This window comes from Mus caroli, chromosome 9 (genome assembly GCF_900094665.2).
Source record: "Mus caroli chromosome 9, CAROLI_EIJ_v1.1, whole genome shotgun sequence".
Classification (NCBI taxonomy): domain Eukaryota; kingdom Metazoa; phylum Chordata; class Mammalia; order Rodentia; family Muridae; genus Mus; species Mus caroli.
The window spans coordinates 16,713,936-16,733,824 of record NC_034578.1 but is presented as its reverse complement, the minus strand read 5'-3'; the positions used below and the strand labels follow the sequence as shown (position 1 = coordinate 16,733,824).

At 49.2% G+C, this 19,889-nt stretch overlaps 1 protein-coding gene across 2 annotated transcripts in view; it reads left to right on the top strand.

Moving 5' to 3' along the window:
• Olfm2 (olfactomedin 2) overlaps positions 1 to 19,889 on the top strand; it is a 79,780-nt gene that overhangs the window by 12,531 nt on the left and 47,360 nt on the right. Inside the window, exon 1 of one of the 2 annotated variants that reach the window (XM_021171747.2) lies at positions 8,471 to 8,845. The exons of the other annotated variant lie outside the window; for it this stretch is intronic. Within the exon in view, the coding sequence (XP_021027406.1) occupies positions 8,711 to 8,845 (135 nt within the window). The 5' untranslated portion in view covers positions 8,471 to 8,710. Of the gene's footprint in view, positions 1 to 8,470; positions 8,846 to 19,889 lie in introns of those variants that run through there. 2 annotated transcript variants of the gene reach the window in all.

The following is a 19,889-nucleotide window of genomic DNA, read 5'->3' as shown; positions in this document are numbered from 1 at the left end:
CTCCCCCTCCCCCCCCCTGCAATGCTAGTGTAGAGGTCAGAAGTCAATCTTGAGTGTCATTCCTCAGGCGCCAGCTGCTTTGGTTTTGGAGACAGACTCTCGCTGACCTGGAGTTTTACCCTAGCCTGGTTGGCTAGTGAGCAGCAGGGATGCCCTGCCTTCCCAGCACTGAGATACAAGCATATACAGCACGCCTAGCTTTTTCTTCTTCCTTTAAAAACTATCTTTTATTTATTCCCTGACAACTTCATGCATGTATGCAATATACCTCGTTCATGCTCACTCCCAACTCCCCTGCCCCATTTTCCTGGAAATGCCCCAACACTTTTCCTTTCCACCTCTGTGTTCTTATTTGCCCGGCCCTCAGAACCACCCAGTGCTTCCTGTTGACTTGTTTGGGTCTTGTGTAGGTAACCACAGTTATAGTAAGCTCCTGAATGCAGTGCTGCATCATGTCCAGAGGCTAGCTTGTCACAGCATTCCTCCCCCATCCCCTGCCTGTCTGTCCTCTCCTGGGATGAGCCCTGAGCCTTGTTTGGGGGCTGGGTCGGGAGGTTTGAGACAGATGCTCCATTTAGAGTGGAGGACTTGGTCACTATGCTCAGTTTTGTGCACTGACTGCTGCACTCTGCAGAGGATGCTTCTGTGGATAAGGGTGAGAGCCGCATTGATCTATGGGTAGAGAGGAAGGCATTTTGACAACTTGCCCATTCAGCAGAGGTACAGTGGTAGGTTTGCCCCTAGGGGCCATGACCTCCCATGCCACGGGCTTCTGAGCAGGTTTGCGCATAACTGTCGTTCCATTATTGCGCCAGTGGCCACAGCTTGCTTGGCAGGTCAGTAGGCTTCAGCACTAAGATCATCAGTGCTTTTGGGGGTCCTAGGGATCAAACTCAGGCCTTTATACTTGCATAGCAAACACTTTGCCCACTGATATGTCTTCCCGATGCCAGAGGGTTGATTTTTGTATATAATATGAGGTAGGAGTCTGCTTCCACTCTTCCCCACTATGAACCAGCCCAAACGAATCAGCTCCATATAGACTCTGTGACTGAATGCTGGGTGACTTTGGGAAAGATTCTCAGCATCTCTGTGCTTCTAAGCCCTCATTTCTTGTCTTGTTTTATTTGCTGTTCTTGGAATTGAACATAGAGCATGATGGGAAAGCGCTTTACTACTGAGCTCCATTCCCAGCCCTGTTGATTGATTTTTAAAACGAGGATTGTTGTTGGATGCTTTTAGTTCCAGTACTTAGAGGCAGAGGCAGTAAACCCTGTAAATTCAAGGGCAGCCTAATCTATATGGAGAGTTCTAGCCTTACCAGAACTACACAGTGAGACCCTGACTCAAAAAAGGAGATGGCTCAGTCAGCAAAGCGCTTATCATGCAAGCATGTGGACCTGAGGTACCACTGTGGGCACTGTGCCCTAGAGGATGCAAAGACAGAAGGATCTGTGGGGCTCTGGCAGCCAGCCCAGCCAAATTGATGGGTTCTATATTCAATGAGCTGTTAAAACAAATTGAAGCCAGGTAGTGGTGGTGCACACACACCTTTAATCCCAGCATTCCTGGGGTAGAGGCAGGCAGATTTCCGAGTTTGACGCCAGCCTGGTCTAAAAGCAAGTTCTAGGATAGTCAGGACTACAGAGAGAAACCCTGTCTAGCAACCCAACAAAACAAACCATAAGTTGGAAGACACCCATAGAGGAAGACCTGCTACGTGAGCAAGTGTACATACGCAACCACACTCACACACGAACATGCACACGCGTAAGAGCTGGTTTTGGTGTTGTCTTGAAGAACAGGACTATAGAGGCTGATGGAGGTTGAGAAGCCATAAGCTCTAGTTTCTGTAGGTCCATTAAGGCCAAGCCTAGGCTGTGGGATGAAGCCATAATTCTTCACTGTGTATATATTAGTCAGGGTTTTGTAGAGGAGCAGAACCGAGAGAGAGAGGGAGAGAGAGAGAGAAAGAGAGGGAGAGGGGGAGTATTTCATTTATTCATTCATGTATTTAAGTTTATCAAAGTGGCTTACAGGCTGTGGTACAGCTAGTCTGACAATGGGTATATACCAATGGAAAGTTCAAGAATCTAGTATTTGTTCAGTCTATGAGACTGGATGTCTCAGCTGGTCTTGCTGGAATCCCAAAGAAGTAAGCTGTTATGCCAGTTAAGGAATGGCCTTGCTAGCAAGAGTGAGGGCAAATGGGCCAAGAGCAAAGTCTTCCTTCTCTGTCCTTTACACAGGCTGCTACGAGAACATGTGGCCCAGATTAGAGGTGGACCCTCCCATCTCGAAGGATCTGGATTAAAAGTGAATTAAGAAAAAAAAAATCGCTTCTCGGCCTTTTGGCTAAGATCAAGTGAAGAAAAAAAAAATCCTCACAAGTGTGCCTGGTCTCTTGAATTTTAGTTAACTCCAGATGTAGTCAAGTTAACAACCAGGAACAGCCATCACCGTGGGTTCAGTTTGTGGCAGCCATGAGCCTTCATCCTAGCACTTGGATGTAGAGGCAGAAGGATTGTAGCAAGCTCAAAACCAGTGAGGGCTCTGTTGCCAGTTCCAGGAGGCGCAGAGACTTCCCGGTGAAACCCTGTAAAAAGAGACTGGCATGTAGCTCAGTGGGTAGAGTGCTTTGCCCAGCTTGCACAAAGCCCTGGATTTTATCCCTGGCACTGAATAGATTAGGGGTAGTGATGCAGGCCTGTTATCCCCAACTCAGGGGGCAGAGGCAGGAAAATCAGGAGTTCAGGGTCAGCTTTCCTTTCCTGCCCAGTGATTTCAAGGCCGGCCTAGCTTATGAGACTCTTTCTCAGAGAATAAATACACATGAAGCTGTTTGATACAGCTGTGGGACACACACCCTGAAGTAGCCTGTCTGAATGCGGAACCAGCGCCTCATCCCTCGGGGACGGGCTGATGTTCCTCACTTTGTTCTCCTTTCCGCTGCCCAAAGAGTCAGTTCCAGGAATTTACCTTCCCTGCCTCCATGGATTTGCCTTTTCCTGGACATTTTATATAGATGGGATCATAAACTCTATGCTTGTTTCTCTCCAGCTTCTTTTCCTTAGAACAATGCTTGTGTTGAAATGTAGAACGAGGCTGGAGTGGGCATTGATAGTCCCTCCTGCATGGGGCTGAAAGGTCAGTTCGATCAGTGTCCTGGCTTATTTGCACACTCGCCAGGATGGCTGGCTTACTCATTATTGGAAAACCCACTCCTATGAATGTCACCTGTGTGTCTTTCTGCAAACTTACCCTTTGCTCTGGGGTGGATGAATCCTTGGATTTTCCGACAAGTTCCTATTTACCTTCTCAGAAGTGACAAAGCTCAGATGAGTGGAAACGTTTTATAGTCCTAGTGGCAGAGTTAGGAGTACCAGACATCAAATCTCACGGATGCTTAATACTCTCCTCCTAGTCAGGGTCTCCAATTCACGATAGATCTGCACTATGTAGCTGAGGCTGGTCTTGAACTCTTGATCCTCCTGCCTCTATCTCCCCCCCCCCTCTATATATATATCTGGGATTATAGTGTGTCCATACATGGTTTGCGCAGTGCTGGGGATGGGATTCAGGGCTTCATGCATATAGGGAAGCATTTTACTAACAGAGACAGACAGCCCAGCCCTGATACTCCTCTCTCTCTCTCTCTCTCTCTCTCTCTCTCTCTCTCTCTGTGTGTGTGTGCATAGGTACACATGAATGTGGAGGCCCCAGGTTGATTTGCATGTCTTCCTCAAACATGTCTCTATTATTATTATCATTATTATTATTATTACTATTATTATTATTTCGGTCTTTCTTTAAACCTAAAACTCACTGGTCCAGCTAGGCTGCCTGGGGTGGGGGTGGGGTGAACGCAGGGGTCCTCCTGTCTCTTTTCCCCATCCCCAGGACAAAGATTACACACACGGGCCAACACGAGTTCTGGAAGTTTGAACTCATGTGGTGAATACTTTATGAACTGGTCCTCTCCCCAGCCTCTCAGATAATATTTTTTAAAGATTTATTTATTTTACGCATATGAAGTACACCATAATTCTCCTCAGTGGAGGCATCGGATCACATCACAGATGGCTGTGAGCCACCATGTGGGTGCTGGGAATTGAACTCAGGACCTCTGAAAGAGCAAGCAGTGCTCTTAACCTCTGAGCCATCTCTCCAGCCCCTCGGCTACTCTCTTTTGAAGAGTTTATTTCCATGTGTGTGCCTGATTGTACAGAACTATACCACATAAGTACAGGAGCCCCAGGAATCCAGAAAACGGCATTGGATGCCCTGGTACTGGAGTTATAGGCAGTTGAGAGCTGATAAGTGGTGCTGGAACTGAACCTAGGTCATCTGGAAAAGCAGCCAGTGCTTTGCAGAGCTTCTTTCCAGCCCTCTCTGACAATTTCTAATGGGGACAATTGTAGTGGGCACATGAATTGTTTGTCCCATGAAATACAAAGGTCGGGTATCTAGGAAAAGGTAGAAGTGGTGTGGACTCTGGGTGGAGATTTGGACCACAAATAAGCCTTGGTCAGAGACACACTTAGTCAACCAGTGAAAAACAATTAATTTCTTGCTCGTGACACATGCCTGTCATTCTGGCTTTAGGAAGCAGGAGGATCAGGAGTTCAAGATCACCCTTGGCTAAACAAAAGGGGGTGGGTGCTAGAGATGTGGCCCAATAATGTTTGCCAAGCATGCATGAGACTTTGGACTTAATCCCCAGCACTGAAGAAATATAGCTGATAAATAAATACCTAATCAAGGTAAAGTCAGATGGTGCTAGGGGCTCCAACTTCAGGAAATGGTCAGGGAAGTTTCTTCAGGTGATATTCAGGCCACATTGGAGTGAGGGTTATGAATCTGAAACACATGCGTGTGACTAGTGTGCACCCTGACTTCCATCTCAGCCTAGAAAACAAGCAAACACACTCAACACAAAAATGACATTCAGATCTGGGGACAAGGTTTGCCACACAAGCACCAAGACTTGAGATGCCCAGGGTTCATTTTGATGTTGGGCAGGCGACCCAAACATCTGAGAGTCAGAGACAGTGAGCTGTCTGGCGTCTAGTGAGGGATTGCCAAGTTCTTGGTTTGACTGAGAGACTCTGACTCAATGAAGTCGGAGTGATGGAAGGAGACACCTGATATTGAGATGGGCAGGTGCACCCTCCCCCCCCAGTCACATACCTTCCCCCACATGCAAACACACATATGCATATGCATGCCCCAATCACCCAGGGTTGAATCAGGGAAGCAGAGGAATATGTGGAGAGTCAGAAGGGAGAGCTGATGCTCGCCTCTGGCTTCTGCATGTGTCTAGGACCCACACTGTAGAAGAGAGGAGAAACTCCCACAAGTTGTTTTCTGACTTCTGAGCCCCACCACAAGCGTAAGTCAGTCAGTCAGTCAGTCAGTCTGCCAGTCAGTAAATATAATTAGAAAAACTGAAAAAGAAAAAAAAGCCCCAGTCCCACCCCAAGCGGAAAGAAAGGGAAGCCCCACTCCTCCTCTGTCTGTCTGTTCCTTCCCAAACGCTTAGGCTTAACAAGAAGCCAGTGGGCAAAGGGCCAAGGAAATACAGTTTTCTGGAGGACAGAGCACGTCGCTTACGCCCAGAGGACAGAGACTTCAGTGAAGGATGCAAGCAGGCTGCCTGGATTCCTGTGGTAAAATGTTTGTCAGCTTCCAGGGACAACAGATGCAAAGGTCCTGAGACAGAAAAGGGATGAGACAACTAAATGTGCAGAAACTGAGAGAAGGGCAGGTGGAAAGATCTAGATATTTAGGTTGGAAAGGCAGAGAGGCAGGGGCAGAACTAGGAAATGATAAGGTGTTTCAAGAAGGGAATGAGTGTGGAGACTAGAAAGTTAATCATCCACATTGTGTGTGTGTGTGTGTGTGTGTGTGTATGTGTGTGTGTGTGTGTGTGTGTGAAGCGTGCACATGCACACGAGCACGCTGTGGCAAGCATGTGGAGAATCGGTGCTAACAGGAGGCAGTGGGTTCTCTCCTTCCATCATATGTGCCCTGTTGATCAAACTCAGGATTTCAGGCTTTTAGCTTTATCTACTGGGCAATCTTGCCAGCCCAAGGAGGCGATTGCCATCTTTAGTGAGAAGACTTTGGAGAGGCATGGAGAAGGGAGAAAGGGGTGCCTTGTAAGTGCTCCCAGCCGTTACAGAAGCCTGGCTGTGTGAGCTGGCCTGTCTCCTAGCACCCGAGGTGAGGAGGTGAGAAAGTGCACCATTGTGGAGGCCCACCATAGCCCAGTGGTCTTAGAGGCTGCTGTCAGACAGCTCTGGTTTTAAACCACAGTAAGATTTCCTCCTTTCTTGACCAAAAGCTCGGGTTCCAGCTTGAGGGCTTGCCCCGGGTCCTCTGCACTAAGGTTTCCCCACCGTTTGAAAATCTCCTGATCACAGTGTTTAAGGCGTACCTGGAGACATGACTCAGTAGGATGTACACATGCCATCCAAGTATGAGTTCAGATTCCCCAATATCTAACCCAGAAGTCAGATGTGGCATGGCTGCGCTGCGTTTCAGGGGAGGCTGAGACAGGCTCTCTGGGGCCGGTCTGACCAGCTTAGCCAAATCAGGGAGCCCCAAGGACAGTGAGAGACCTTGTCAAAAATTAAGGTGCAGGCGGGTTTGGTAGCCCAATGCCTTTAGTCTGAACCAGAGCTACACAGAGAGACTGAGTCTCAAAACTAACTTACTAAAAAGACTAAATAAAATCAATTAACTAATAAAACCAGGCAGAGAGGGGCACCGAGGAAGACACTCCATGTATACCTCCTGCCTCCTCACTCGTGCGCACAGGTCTTCCTTAGTCTCCACCCACCCCCTTCGGAGTCTCCACCCACCCCCTTCGGATACCTATTTGTACTTTCCTTCCTTCGTTTCCTATGTCACTCAAAATTCTTTTTACACTTATTTAAAGTGCTAAAGTAGTGGGATGGGTGACTGTATGGCCACAGCCTTCAAGTGGAGGTCAGAGGATGCTTTGGGGAAGTCGTTATCGCTTTTCCTCTTCAGAGATCCAACTCAGGTTACCAGGCTTTGTGGTAAGCACTTTTACCCACTGAGCCATTGCTTCCCCCCACCCCCAGACCTTCCCCAAGTCTTTTTTGAAGCTGGTGGGGATGGAGCTCAGGGCTTCAGACTTGTTAGGCAAGCCTCTACCACTGAGCTACATCCCCAGCCCTTCCTCAAGTCCTGTCTGTCTCCATAACGCTGTGTTCTTGAGCTTTGGCCTGTAATTGAGCGGCAGGCTACCTCTGGCTTCTTACACATACCTGACCCATCAGGCCCCCAGAACCACTTTACAGATGAGGAAACTGAGACAGACCGGAACAACTATTGCTGGAGGTCAGGTAGGGGCTAAACCTGCTTCTCAGTGGAGTTCAGACAGTTCAGGACCCCCCAGCACCCAGAGGTTGGGCGCTTCCGGCTCCGCAAGCGGCCAGCGAGGTAAAGGCCTGAGTCATCGCCGCCTCCAGACGGCGGCGGCCGCCGGCCGAGGGCGACGGCGGCGGCGGCGGCTGCGGGAGGTGATGCGGGGACGCCAGGAGGGGGCGTGAGTGCGAAACCGAAGAGAGGCGACCGCGCGGGTGCTCCTCGCCCGGCCCTGCCGCCCGCTGCGCTTTCCAGCCTCCCTCACCCGGGCACCAGCCCAGTGCAGGTCCCTGGGGGCTGGAGGAGACCGGAGGTCTTAGTTCCCCGCCTCCCACCCCAAGTTCAAGTTGTGAGTCAAACCGTGCGTTGGGACCTGTCTGCAAAAAGAACTGTCTGGGTTCACGACAGTCCCGGGTGGCACCGCCGCCCTCGGATGCGCAGGGAAAAGCATCCCACTCCCCAGGTTACCCACACTCCAGAGTCTGTACCGGCCACCCTGGGCTTTCCTAGTCTGGAATCCACAGAGGGATCCCCTTCAGAATGATCTGGGGACCAGGAAAGCTAGGAGAAAAGAGTCTCGGAGCTCGGGAGAGCACCGAAGTCCGTCCCGCACTGCTCTCTGTGCGTCGCGGGCTCGGGACCAGGCTCTGCACCCGACCGATCAGGTGGGTGAAGACACCCGACCTCCACCCCCTGTCAGTTTTGGGTGGAAGGTGTGGGCTGGATTTTTTTCGCCCTGAAACGTAGGGGTTTTGGAGAGGGGATGTTGCGTACTGGGGAGCCCTGGGATCACCACTAAGCTACAGAGGGGACTCGAGCGAGGATGGAGGATTTGGCTGGGGGGGCGGGGCCGGGGATGCCGCGGCGGCGGGGGGGGGGGGAGGTGGCGAGGGTGTCGCTGGCAGGGGATGTCCCCACTTCTGCAGGTGGGAGAAGGTCCGCCAGAGGCTCTGCGGGGAAGTGGGGGTCGGAGTGGGTGCATTCCCATTCTCCCCCCAGCCCTGCTGGCTCTAGGGCCGGAGCCGTGACGTCACGGCGGCTGGAAGTGCCCGGCGGTGGCGCGGGAGGGGGTGGCCGAGCCGGCGCCTTATAAAGCTGAGCCCGCGAGGCGCGCGGAGCCGCAGCCGAGCGCGTCCCCAGTGTCACCCCATCCCACCGGCCACCGCCCCCTTGGATCCGGTCATCTCGCCATCGGGACCCCCCACCCCTCCACCCCACTGGGGTGGGTAAGCGACAGCTTGAGTGCCGAGCAAAACGGACTGAACACCTGCTTTTTTGGGGTGGTGGCGCGGGGCATGAGGCGAGGGGCGCGATGTCGGTGCCGCTGCTCAAGATCGGGGCGGTGCTGAGCACCATGGCCATGGTCACTAACTGGATGTCGCAGACGCTGCCCTCGCTCGTGGGACTCAACAGCACCGTGTCCCGCGCGGGCTCCTCGGAGAAAATCGTGAGTGGCCAGCCGGCTGGGGGGCGCTCCGGCTTGGGGGGGCGTGGTGCCCGCAGACCCCGCGGCAGCTCCTGGGAAAGGGACCCTCACAGCCCCAAAGTGACAGAATCTTGGGTTCAGGCGGGAATGTCATCTCGAGGGGACGTGGTCTCTTGGGGGTCCCGGGCTGGACCCCGAGGCACAAGGGAGCCCCGCGCCCGGCATAGCTCTGGGTTTGATGATTGCATTTGCTGGGCTAGAGTCCTCTCCGAGGGGACCTGCTAGTGCCACTGGGGTACCAAGCTGGCTCCAGCCCCAGGCGGAGGCGGCAGGGCTGCGGAATTGAACCAGATCCCGGCAGAGTGGGGCGGAGCTGGGCGGTTTGGGGGAGCCAAGAGGGTGTTCTTCTATGTTGGAGTGATTAGGGGATATCTCGAAGTCTCCATATATCTTCAGCCTGTGGGACTCTGGCTGTGTCTAAGTGTCACTGAGTAGTGTTCTCCCTCCCCTTCCCTGCGTCTCTCCCCCCTCCCTTCTATTTCTGTCTTTCTTTCTGACTTAGTGTTTCTTTTTTCTTTTTCTTTTTTTGCCTGGCTCTCTCTTTCCCCTGCACCTGGTACCAGCGTCTTCGTTCCCAGGATTTGTCTCCTGGAGTACTGACTATTGATCTCCCTAACTCCTCACCTTTGGAGATGGGGGGGGGGGGTGCGCGCAGGCTCGAACCTGAACAGAAGCTCCTCAGCCCCCTCTTCTGTTCTATCATCCCCCTTCTCTCCCCTGCTGGTAGTTCACAGGGATGGAGAGGGACACAGTCAGTCTTTTTAATCATGGTGGCTCTGTCTTGTTGACAGGGAAAGAAAGATGCTCTTCTATTGAAAACTTCCCTCATGCCCTGTTCCTGTCCCTATGGGAGCCCCTCTGATCTTCAGTCTGTTTGTGCGACTCCCCTCAATTCCATCCATCTGACTCCCTCACTATTCCCCTTTCATATAGTTACAATCTGGACAGACCCTTATGCATCTATAATAACCCCACTCCTCCTGGCCAAAATAAGACTTTGCTCCCAAAAGCTACAGCTGTGGGGTGTGAAGGGGTGGGGGTAGCAGCTCTTTGAGTCCAGGGTATGGCCCAGCCCTGGGGCCAGGGGACATATGGCACTTGACACAAACAGCAAGCTTTCAGACCAGCTCCTCAGACTTGCAGTTCTTTGAAACATGGTGTCTTTTTGTGTATCTGTGACATCAAGTGTCATTGTTTAGGTATGTCTTGTTGTGTCTGTCTGAGCCTGTGGTTTGGGGTTTTGGGGTGGGCGGTGAAGAGAAACTTTAGTGTATCTCTGACATAGGGTGCAGGTATATTCTCCCCAGTGTGGGTGTGTCCCTGTGTGATTGTTTTTGGATGGATATATGTCTGACTGTGTCTGCAGTTGTTTATCCCTGACTGTGGATGTGGGTTCATTATGTGACATGAGTTTGAATGTACAGGTGTAATGGAGCCTTCTGAGTGTTGCTGTCACGGGGGGGGGGGGGGGGGAGCATTGATGGTGTCGTTGAAATCAGAAGCCAAATTCACCTTTCCTGCCTGAGTGGAAGTCTATGTGAGCACCTGTGTGCCGCTGTGTGAAAGTGTCTGTGTACACAGGAGCCTTTGCTATATCTGGGGGACATGTGCAGGGTATGTTGTGTGTGTGCGCATGCATGCATGCTATATTGCACATGTGAAGGTCAGAGGACAACTTGCAAGGGTCAGTTCTCTTCTTTCACCCTCTGGGTCTCCAGTCTTGGTGGCAAATAACTTAACCTGGCCTTCAGTTATGATTTTGTGTGTTCATACATCGAATTTTTGTGTGCTTGTGTTTATATATGCATATGTTTATGTATGATTAGCTGGTATACCTATGTGTTGCTTTCATGAATTGTATGTTTCTATAAGCTGGGGGGGGGCAGTGTTTGGCTCCTTTGAAGCTAATGGTATCTTGGTCTAGCATTCCCCAGCGCCTAACTGCTGAAGCCCCCAGCTCTCTCGTCCCTGCCCCAGCCTGCAGTCTTCCCGGGACTTGCCAACATGCTCTGCAGCATGAGCTGCTAAGGTGATATCAGCCTGGGAGGTGGCAGTGGAATGAGGGTGCTCAGCAAGGGTCCTAACTACTACAATCCCAGCAATTGGGAGGGTGAGGCAGTGGAGTAGTCACAAGTTCCAGGTCTCTTTCTCAGAGAGGGAGAGTTGGAGCCCGGGATGTTAGCTTAGCATGAAGAGCACCAGCTACTCTTGTAGAGGACCCAAGTTCAGTTACCAGCACCCATTTGGTAGCTCACAACTGTCTCTAATTCCAATTCCAGGACCACCAATATCTGCTTCTGACCCTTGAGGGCACTAGGCTTGCATGTAGTGCACAGCCGTACATGTAGGCAAAACATCCATAGACCTATGAAAATGAAAGGAGAGAAAAAGAAAGACGGTTATTTAGGTCTGTATAGAATCTGGATTCCTCCAACTTGTTCTTCAACTCTGGCTGGTGGCCCAAGCTACTGCCACTGAGAACAACAGTAATAAGTCCTGTGTCACAGAACTGCAGGCAACAGAGACCTCTTTAGATTCCCCATCTGTCAGTCTGTCCATCCATACATCCCTCCATCCACCCATTCATCCATGCATCCATTCATCCAGTCACCCATCCAGCCCTCTGTCCACCAACACTCATTCACCCATCCATCCATCTAGCCACTCATCTGCTCTCCTATCCTTCCATCCATCTTTCTATTCATCCATTCATCCACCCTTCCATCTATCTTTCCTTCTATTCATTCATCAACTAGCCAGCCTGCTATCTTTCCTTCTATCCACCCAGACAGCCATCTGCCATTTTATCAATCCATCCAACCTTGCATCCATTCTCTGTCCTTCCATCCATCCACCCTTCTTTTCTTTCATCCATGTGTCCATTCACTCATCTTTCTATTTCTTCATCTCTCTCTCTCTCTCTCTCTCTCTCTCTCTCTCTCTCTCTTACACACACACACACACACACACACACACACCCTCCAACCCCTCTTTTCATCCATTATCCAGCATCCAACCATCTGTTAATCTACTATCCACAAATCTGTACTTCCAACATTTCAGTTCATTAATTCATCCCTTTATTCATTTAATTGAATTTATTTAACAAAATTACCAATTGCCTCTTCTATACAAGCATGTCTACACTGAAACAAACCTCTCTGCCTTAAGTCTTTCAGAATATATGCTCTGTCAGTAGTAGGATTTAGATTTGAATATGTGTTTTAATTCTGGCCCTGCAACTTAACGGAGCACGTGACCTTGGAGGAAATCATTGAATCTTTGTAAACACCAATTTCCTTATTAGGTAAGGAGAGTTCAGAGTCTCTATTAGACTGGAAGGTCCACACAGAGGCTGGTGTTGGAGCTCAGAGCTAGAGTGCTTGCATGGTGTTCAGCCTTGCATTCAATCCCAGCACCACAAAGACAACCAACAGCATCTGCAAGGAAGCCCGTGGTTTGCTCATTGCTGCACACTGTGACCTGATGTAGCAGAATCACAATAAATAGTTGCCATGCAGCTGAATCTGTAATTACATCCTGGAATCTACCTTCAAATGGAAACCAATAGCTGGGTGTACAGTGGGTATCTATTAGAGGCAAGCATATAGTGAGTTTAGAATAAGGATTTTCTTTTTCATTTTTCTGAGACTGAAGAGATGACTGAATACGTGCAGCATTTGCCTTGCAAATGTGGGGCGCTAAGTTAACCCCCTGAACCCAGTAATGTTGAACGCAGTAGTGCATGTGTGTAATACCAGCACTCCTATGGAGAGATGGAGGCTGGAGAACCCCTGGAGGCTCAGGGCCAGCTAATCTGGCATATACAGTAGTGAACAAGAGACCTTGTTTCAAACACATTAGCATACTGAGCTCCACATGTGCACCATGACACGAACGCTCCTGCACATACATGATTATACATATACGCACATTATCACACTCACATATACACAGACACACCAAGATTAAGTATATTGTTCAAGTTTTAAAATCAATTTGTCTATAAAATGAAAATAATAATTCTTTTTGAAATTGCATTTATTAAGCCAGGCAGTCGTGGCACATGCCTTTTAATTCCAACCCTTCAGAGGCAGAGGCAAGTGAATCTCTGAGTTTGAGGCAAGTCTGGTCTACAGAGAAAGTTCCAGGACAGGCAGGGCTACACAGAGAAACCTTGTCTTAAAACCCAAACCAAACCAACCAACAAAACAAACAAACAAAAAACCCCAAAGCAAACATCTATTTATTTAGTTTGTGTTTGATCAAGGGGTATTTGTGTGCCTTGGAGCACATGGAGAGGTCAGAGGACAAAGTCAGTTCTCTTCCTCCTCCATGTGGATTCTGGAGAGAGAACTCGGGTCATCAGGGTTGATGTCAAGTGCCTTCACATTCTCACCCCCATTGAACTCTTGTGGGTAATGGAGGCCTGATCCCTATCCCTAATCCATCCATCGTTATAGCCATATTGCCTCCTCTCCCATCACACCCTATGTCTCTCTCTCCCTCCGTACACCTATCTATCCTTTATTTCTTCTGTTAATCCATCCTCTCATCTTTCCACCCCAAGGGTTGGAGGGAAAACCTGAAAACACATAGTAGGTGCTCAATAATGGGTTGTGGGAAAGGAGTAGAACCCAAAGAGGGGGGGGCTAAGAGGGTAAATGCACACACAGTGGGAATTCCTAAGCTATGGCTCAGGAGTTGGGTACTGTGCCTCAGTGGCCTGACAGTGAGCTCAGATGTGGGACGGCTTTTCTGTGGGTGCTGCCCCACCCCAACCTCCCCAACACAGAAGCAGCATAGCCTTCATAAACCATTCTGTGAAGGAGAGAAGGGAAGTTCCCCCTCCCCCCACTTCCTTCTGCTGGCTTCCAGCCATAAACCATTCCCAGGAGATAGGAGCCTTGAGCCAATGACTCCTCACTGGGGGACTATAAATCCAGACTCAGGCTAAAAGCTGACATCTCTGTTGTCAATGGCTGCTGCCATGGAGGGCCTAGAGTGAACTCCTTGCATCTTGTCTGTTCTGCTCTAATCCGATCTCCCTTTCTCCCCAGCGCATGAGCATGTGTGCGCGGGCATGTGTGTGTGTGTGTGTGTGTGTTTAACCCAGCAGTCATCCTCAGATGTTATTTCTCAGGCACCAACCACACTGTTGTGATTTATTTATTTATTGGTTTTTCTAGACAGGGTTTCTGTGTGTAGCTCTAGCTGTCCTGGAACTCTCTCTGTATGTAGATCTGCCTGCCTCTGCCTCCTCGGTGCAGGGACTAAAGGCATATGCCACCACACCCAGCCTGTTGTGTTTTATTTTTATTGTCTTATTATATTTATTTGTTGTCTATGTGAACAGCATGTGTGTGTGTGTGTGTGTGTGTGTGTGTGTGCTCGTGGGCATGTGTAAATCACAGGACAGCTTGCAGAAGGCAGTTCTGTCCTGCCATGTGTCAGGCTTGACTGCTAGTGGTATTTACCCCGAGTCATTTCCTTCTTCGAAGAGCCAAAGGACAGAAGGGGATATCAGTGAAAGGAATGCATTCAAGGAGGACCTTTTGCCCCAAGAAGAAAAGGGAGGGTCTCAGCAGGAGCTCTTTGGGTACTGAAGATGTCCAGCATTTATGGCTTTTCTTGACAGTTTCACAGGAGGAGTAAGTCCCTAAAACCAGTCTAGAGATGTCCTGCAATGCCATGGTAACCAGCACCTCATTGCTCAGCCACTGAGCTCAGATTAGATTCATTTCTTGCTTCTGAGATGTTTTCATCTTGTGCTGGCTCTGGTGGGAGAGTTCTGTCCCACTGGTCTCCTGGAACCCACAATGATGGATGCTCCTTAGGCATACCATCATGGAAGCAGGGGCCAGAGGAGGGGGCACAGCTCCTAAAGCTTTGCCCTGATATGGCATAGATTGCTACTGATCACAGTCCATGTGGTCAAAGGAGTCACAGGGTCCATGGCTGGGGGAAGCAAAGGGATATCCAGAGCTGTCTCCTAAGCCCTCTTCTCAACCCAAATGAGAGTTCTTAGAGGCTAAGGACTGCAGTTGGGGCTGGGGCTCAGTCAGTAGACTGCTTGCTTTGCCTCTACAGATACCTAGGTTCCATGTCCCACACTGAACGATGTCACATGACTGGAATCCCAGTGCTCCGAGGTAGAGGTAGAAGGATCAGAAGTTCAAGGTCATCATCAGTGTATAGCAAGTTTAAGGCTAGCCTGAGCTTTATGAGGACCTGTCCAAATGGAAGCAAGTAAGGAGGAAAGGAAACAAGGAAGGAGATGAAGAGGGAATTAAATAGGGAGAGATGTAGCTGCAAGAGATCCATCCGAGAACTATAGTTTTAAGAATTTCTGATCTGGGGAGGGAGGGAGAAAGTCTTCACTCACTCACTCAATTTTGGGCTGAGGGTATGGCTCAAAAGTATATCACTTACTTAACATGCACAAGACCTCTGGTTCCATCCCCAGTACTACAGCATGCACACACACACACACACATACACACACACACTCATGCCCTTGTACTTTTCCTATGCCAGATTGACATCCTAAACAGAGCTGTAAAAGATACATTGATACCCCTATGGTAGGCGATTAGAAGAAGTGTTATATCAAGAAACATAGAACAGGACCAGTGACATCACATGGCTCAGTGCATGATGGTGTTGACTGCCAAGCTTGATGACCTGAGTTCAACCCCAGGACCTCATAGTAGAAGGAAATTCCTGCAAGTTGTCCTTTGACCTCCACACAAGCACAGTGGCATGCACACATTATTTCTGGCTTGAAGGGCCTCTCTGATTAGTTAACATCTGTGTGAAATCTGAAGGGATTTAGACAAGATATTCAGAAGAAGAGCATTAGGGGTAGAGGGAATGGCAAGAATAAAGGTCCTAAGGCAAGAATCTGTTTGAAATGTGGGAAAGACATGGAGAAAGCCAGTGTGACTGGAACAAAGTGGGTGTCAGGGAAAGAAGGAGGAAGCAAGGGTGGGGTGCAACAGGAGCCACATCATATCCTTAAACATTGTGTGTATGTTGTATGAGTGTATGTGTATGCATCAATTGGGGTTTGCGTGCAGCAATCTGTGTATAGAGTCAGATGAACTTGTGAGAGTTGTGTCTCTCCTCCTACCATATGGGTCCTAGGGATTAAACTCAAGTTTTCAGGCTTGGTGGCAAGTGCCTTTAGCTGCTGAACTTTCATTTGGCATTTAAAGGCGTTTTTGTTGACTATGAAATCCCAGCACTAGCCTAGCAGCCCATAGTAAGTGTTCAATAAACACTTGATAGGAGACTACACGGGTGAGAAATTAGAGGCTGTGGGCGGTTCTGAGCAGGGGAGAGAGGAGACTTTACTCAGGGTTAGTGGTTTGCTCCTGAGACTTCTGGGTACACAAGGCTGGGGCTCAGCAAAGCATGACAGGAGGGACTACACTGTCCAAGTGTGGTAATGATGGGAGCTGAACCAATGCAAATGCCAAAGAGGCAGAGATAGGGAGATGGTGGAGCTGATCTGTGTTAAGCATGGCTTGGTCCTAGACCACTTGATTCTGCTCAGATACCAAGATGTGAGAGAGAATGGGGGATGAGGACCATCCTTCCTTTGTGATAGGAAGGGTTCTGACGAGTGAGAGCAAAAGTATGGCTCAGCAGTAGGGCCTCTGCTTACATCGCCTTAGTGAGGAACTGGGGGTTTGTCTCAGTGATAGAGCCCCAGGCTAGAATCTCTCTGTGTCTTAGTTACTGTCCTATTGCTATGACACATGATCACGACAACTTATAAGACAAAGCATTCCCCTCAAAAAATGAAATAAAATAAAATAAGCTGGGCAGTGGTGGCATACACCTTTAGTCTCTGCCCTTGGGAGGCAGAGGCAGGTGGATTTCTGAGTTCGAGGCCAGCCTGGTCTACAGAGTGAGTTCCAGGACAGCCAGGACTACACAGAGAAACCCTGTCTCGAACTCCGCCCACCCCCCAATAAAATAAAATAAAGAAAAAGCATTTAACTGGGGCTTGCTTAGAATTTCAGAGTTAGTTAGTCTATGATCATCATGATGAGAGACACAGAGGTGGTCAGGCATGGTGCTGGAGTAATAGCTGAGAGCTCATGTCTGATCCACAAGGTGCAGGCAGACAGAACATAACCTCCCAATTAACCAGCAACTGGGGACCAATTATTCAAACATCTGAGGCTATTGGAGGCCTTGCTATTCAAGCTCCCATATCCAGTGAGGAGTTGGGGCGTGGCTCAGTGGTAGAGCCCCTGCCTGGAATTCCCCAGTGAAGGGCTGTTGGGGTAGGTCAGCAGCAGAGTAGGAAGCAGAATGCTGGAGGCTGTGGGTTCCATTCCCAACACTGTTAAAAGGGACAAGGTGTCCACACATGATGATGCATGTCTATAATCCCAGCCCTTGGGAAGCCGATGCTGGAGCCAGGCTACACAGCAAGACTCTGTCTCCAGAGAAGGAAGGAAGGGAGGAGAGGGGGAGGGAAGGCTTGCACATCCTTCAGGGTCTCCACTCTCAGATCTGCAGCCCTTGTGACACGACATGGCATGCATGGTGACAGAACTATTTCTGGAATGTTGTAGTGACAGAGGAGAGACAATGAAACCAGCTCTGGTGTGACTGGGTTTTCTGGAGGTAGCAATGCCTAAATTAAGTTTTTTTGTTCTTGCTTTGCTGGCCTCCAGCATGCCTGGCAAACACTATACTATGGAGTTCCACCTTCAGCCTCCAAAGTAAGGTGTGTGTGTATATGTGTAGGTCTACTCGTGCCACAACACACATGTAGAGGTGAAAAGACACTGAATACTCTAGAACAGCTGCTCCAAAGGCTTTGTTCTGGGGACTTGAACTCATGTTCTTACACTTGTACTACAAGCACCTTGAACATATCTCCAGCCCATGAACTGAAGTTTGAAATCTGGAAGAAAAATCATCTGAGTGAAGGGTACCAAGAAGGAAGGCTTAGAAGTGAATGGCCACCTGCTTCTTGATGGGCACTGAAAGAATTGTAAGCAGAGGCTCTGGGACCTGTGTAGACATCATTAAGAGCTCAGTGAGGTCTATCTTGATTACCTTTGGATGGGGTCCTGGTGCAAGAAAGAAAGACAAGGCTGTTGGCGATGAGTTTCCACAGGTTCAATAGTTTAGAATTTCACCTAGAGCTGCAGAGAGAGAACACATCTGTATTTCTAGCAATTAGAAGGGGGAGGGAGGAGAATCAGGAGTTTAAGGCCACCCTCAGACACAGGAAGTTGGAGAGGAATCTGGACTATATGAGACTTTGTCTCAACAAGCAGAAGGGAGGGAGTGAGGGAAGATGGAAAAGATGGAGGGGAGAAGGAAGGAAGGGGAGGAGATAGGTAGCTGCAATAGAGCCTGGTAGCATGGTTTTCTGTTTTGTAGGCATTGGAACAAGGGAACAAGCATGCCTGGAGAAGGCCAGGGCAGTGGGGGGGGGGGGGGGGGGGGGGGCTCTTCTGGTTTCTCTTTGGTTTTCTTTGTCTATACCTCTCCAGGGCCAGGAACACGCCTTTAATCCCAGGATTTGGGAGACAGAGGCAGGAGGATCTCTGTGAGTTACAAGTTACCTTGGTCTACATAATGAGTTCCAGGCCTCCCAGGGCTACATAGTGAAGCCCCATCTCAAAAATACAAAACCAGATAAAATAGAAAAAGAAAAGAAAGTGGTATGGGGTGGGAAATGGGAAATGCACATGTGTACCATGCACACATGTGCAGCTCAGGGGGCCGCTGTCTCTGCCCATTACCTCCTCTTTAGATAGATAGATAGATAGATAGATAGATAGATAGATAATTTATTTTACATCCTGCCCACAGTTCCCTTTCCTCCTCTCTTCCCAATCCTCCCCCACCATTTCCTCCTTTTTAAGGAATACATTTCCTCCTCTTAAAAGAATACATTTTTGTTTTAAAATATTTTTGAAGTTTTAAATATTTTTGAATATTTTTTATTTATTTATGGTTTTTATATGTATGGGCATTTCACCTGAATGTTTGTGCACCACCCATGTGCAGTTCCCATGGAGGCCAGAAGAGGGCGGATGCCCTGGAACTGAATTTCAGGTGGTTGTGAGCTGCGGTGTGAGCAATGGGAACTGATACTTGGTCCTCTGCAAGAGTGACAGTGCAGCCAAGCTTGGTGGCGGTGCAACCTTTAGTCCCATCATTGGGCGGTGAGGCAAAGCCATCTGTAAGTTTCCAGTCAGTCTGGGCTACACAGTGAGACCCTGTCTCAGAAACACAAAGACACAAAACCCCAGAAAGAGCAACAAGTGCTCGTCACAGTGCAACAGCTCCCCACCCCGTCCACCTCAGTGAGAGGCAAGGTCTGCTCTGTGTTCCTTGCACTTCATACTCCAGAGTACGGCCAGGATTCCCGCTTCCACCCCGCACCCTACTGTAGGGGAGGTGGGACTCTGCCCACCTACACATCTGGTTTTTTCCGTGGTTTCTGGAGATTGAAGCCATCCGGCCTGAGCAGCAGCAAGCTCTCTTTCTTGCCGAACCATCTTGCTTGCCTGCTTTTAAACTTTCTATGCAACTATTACTCTCTCCTTAGGTCTCTCTCTGTTTTCCTCTTTTCCTCCATTTATCCCCAGGGGTCTGTGTGTTGCTTATCCTGGCCCTGATACTTGAGCTGAAGCGATGCTCCTGCCTCAGCTTCCCAAACAGTATCTAGAACTATCTGCCCTTGCCATCTAGCCTGGTTAGTTGACTGATTTTCTTTCTCCTTGTCTTCATCGCGTGTTCATTACCCATTGTAAGTTCTTTGTGAATGTTTGTTGACTGACTGTGTGTGACTCTATCTGGGTGTGTTTCTGTCTGTCTTCTTTCCCCTGTGTCTCCAAATCTGGTGTGTCCTGCTTGTGTCTCTGCTTTATCTTCATGTATCTCTTTGGCTTCTGTCTCTTATTCCTATCTTTGGGTATTATTGGTCTCTTTCATGTGTGTGTGTGAGTGTGTGTGTGTGTGTGTG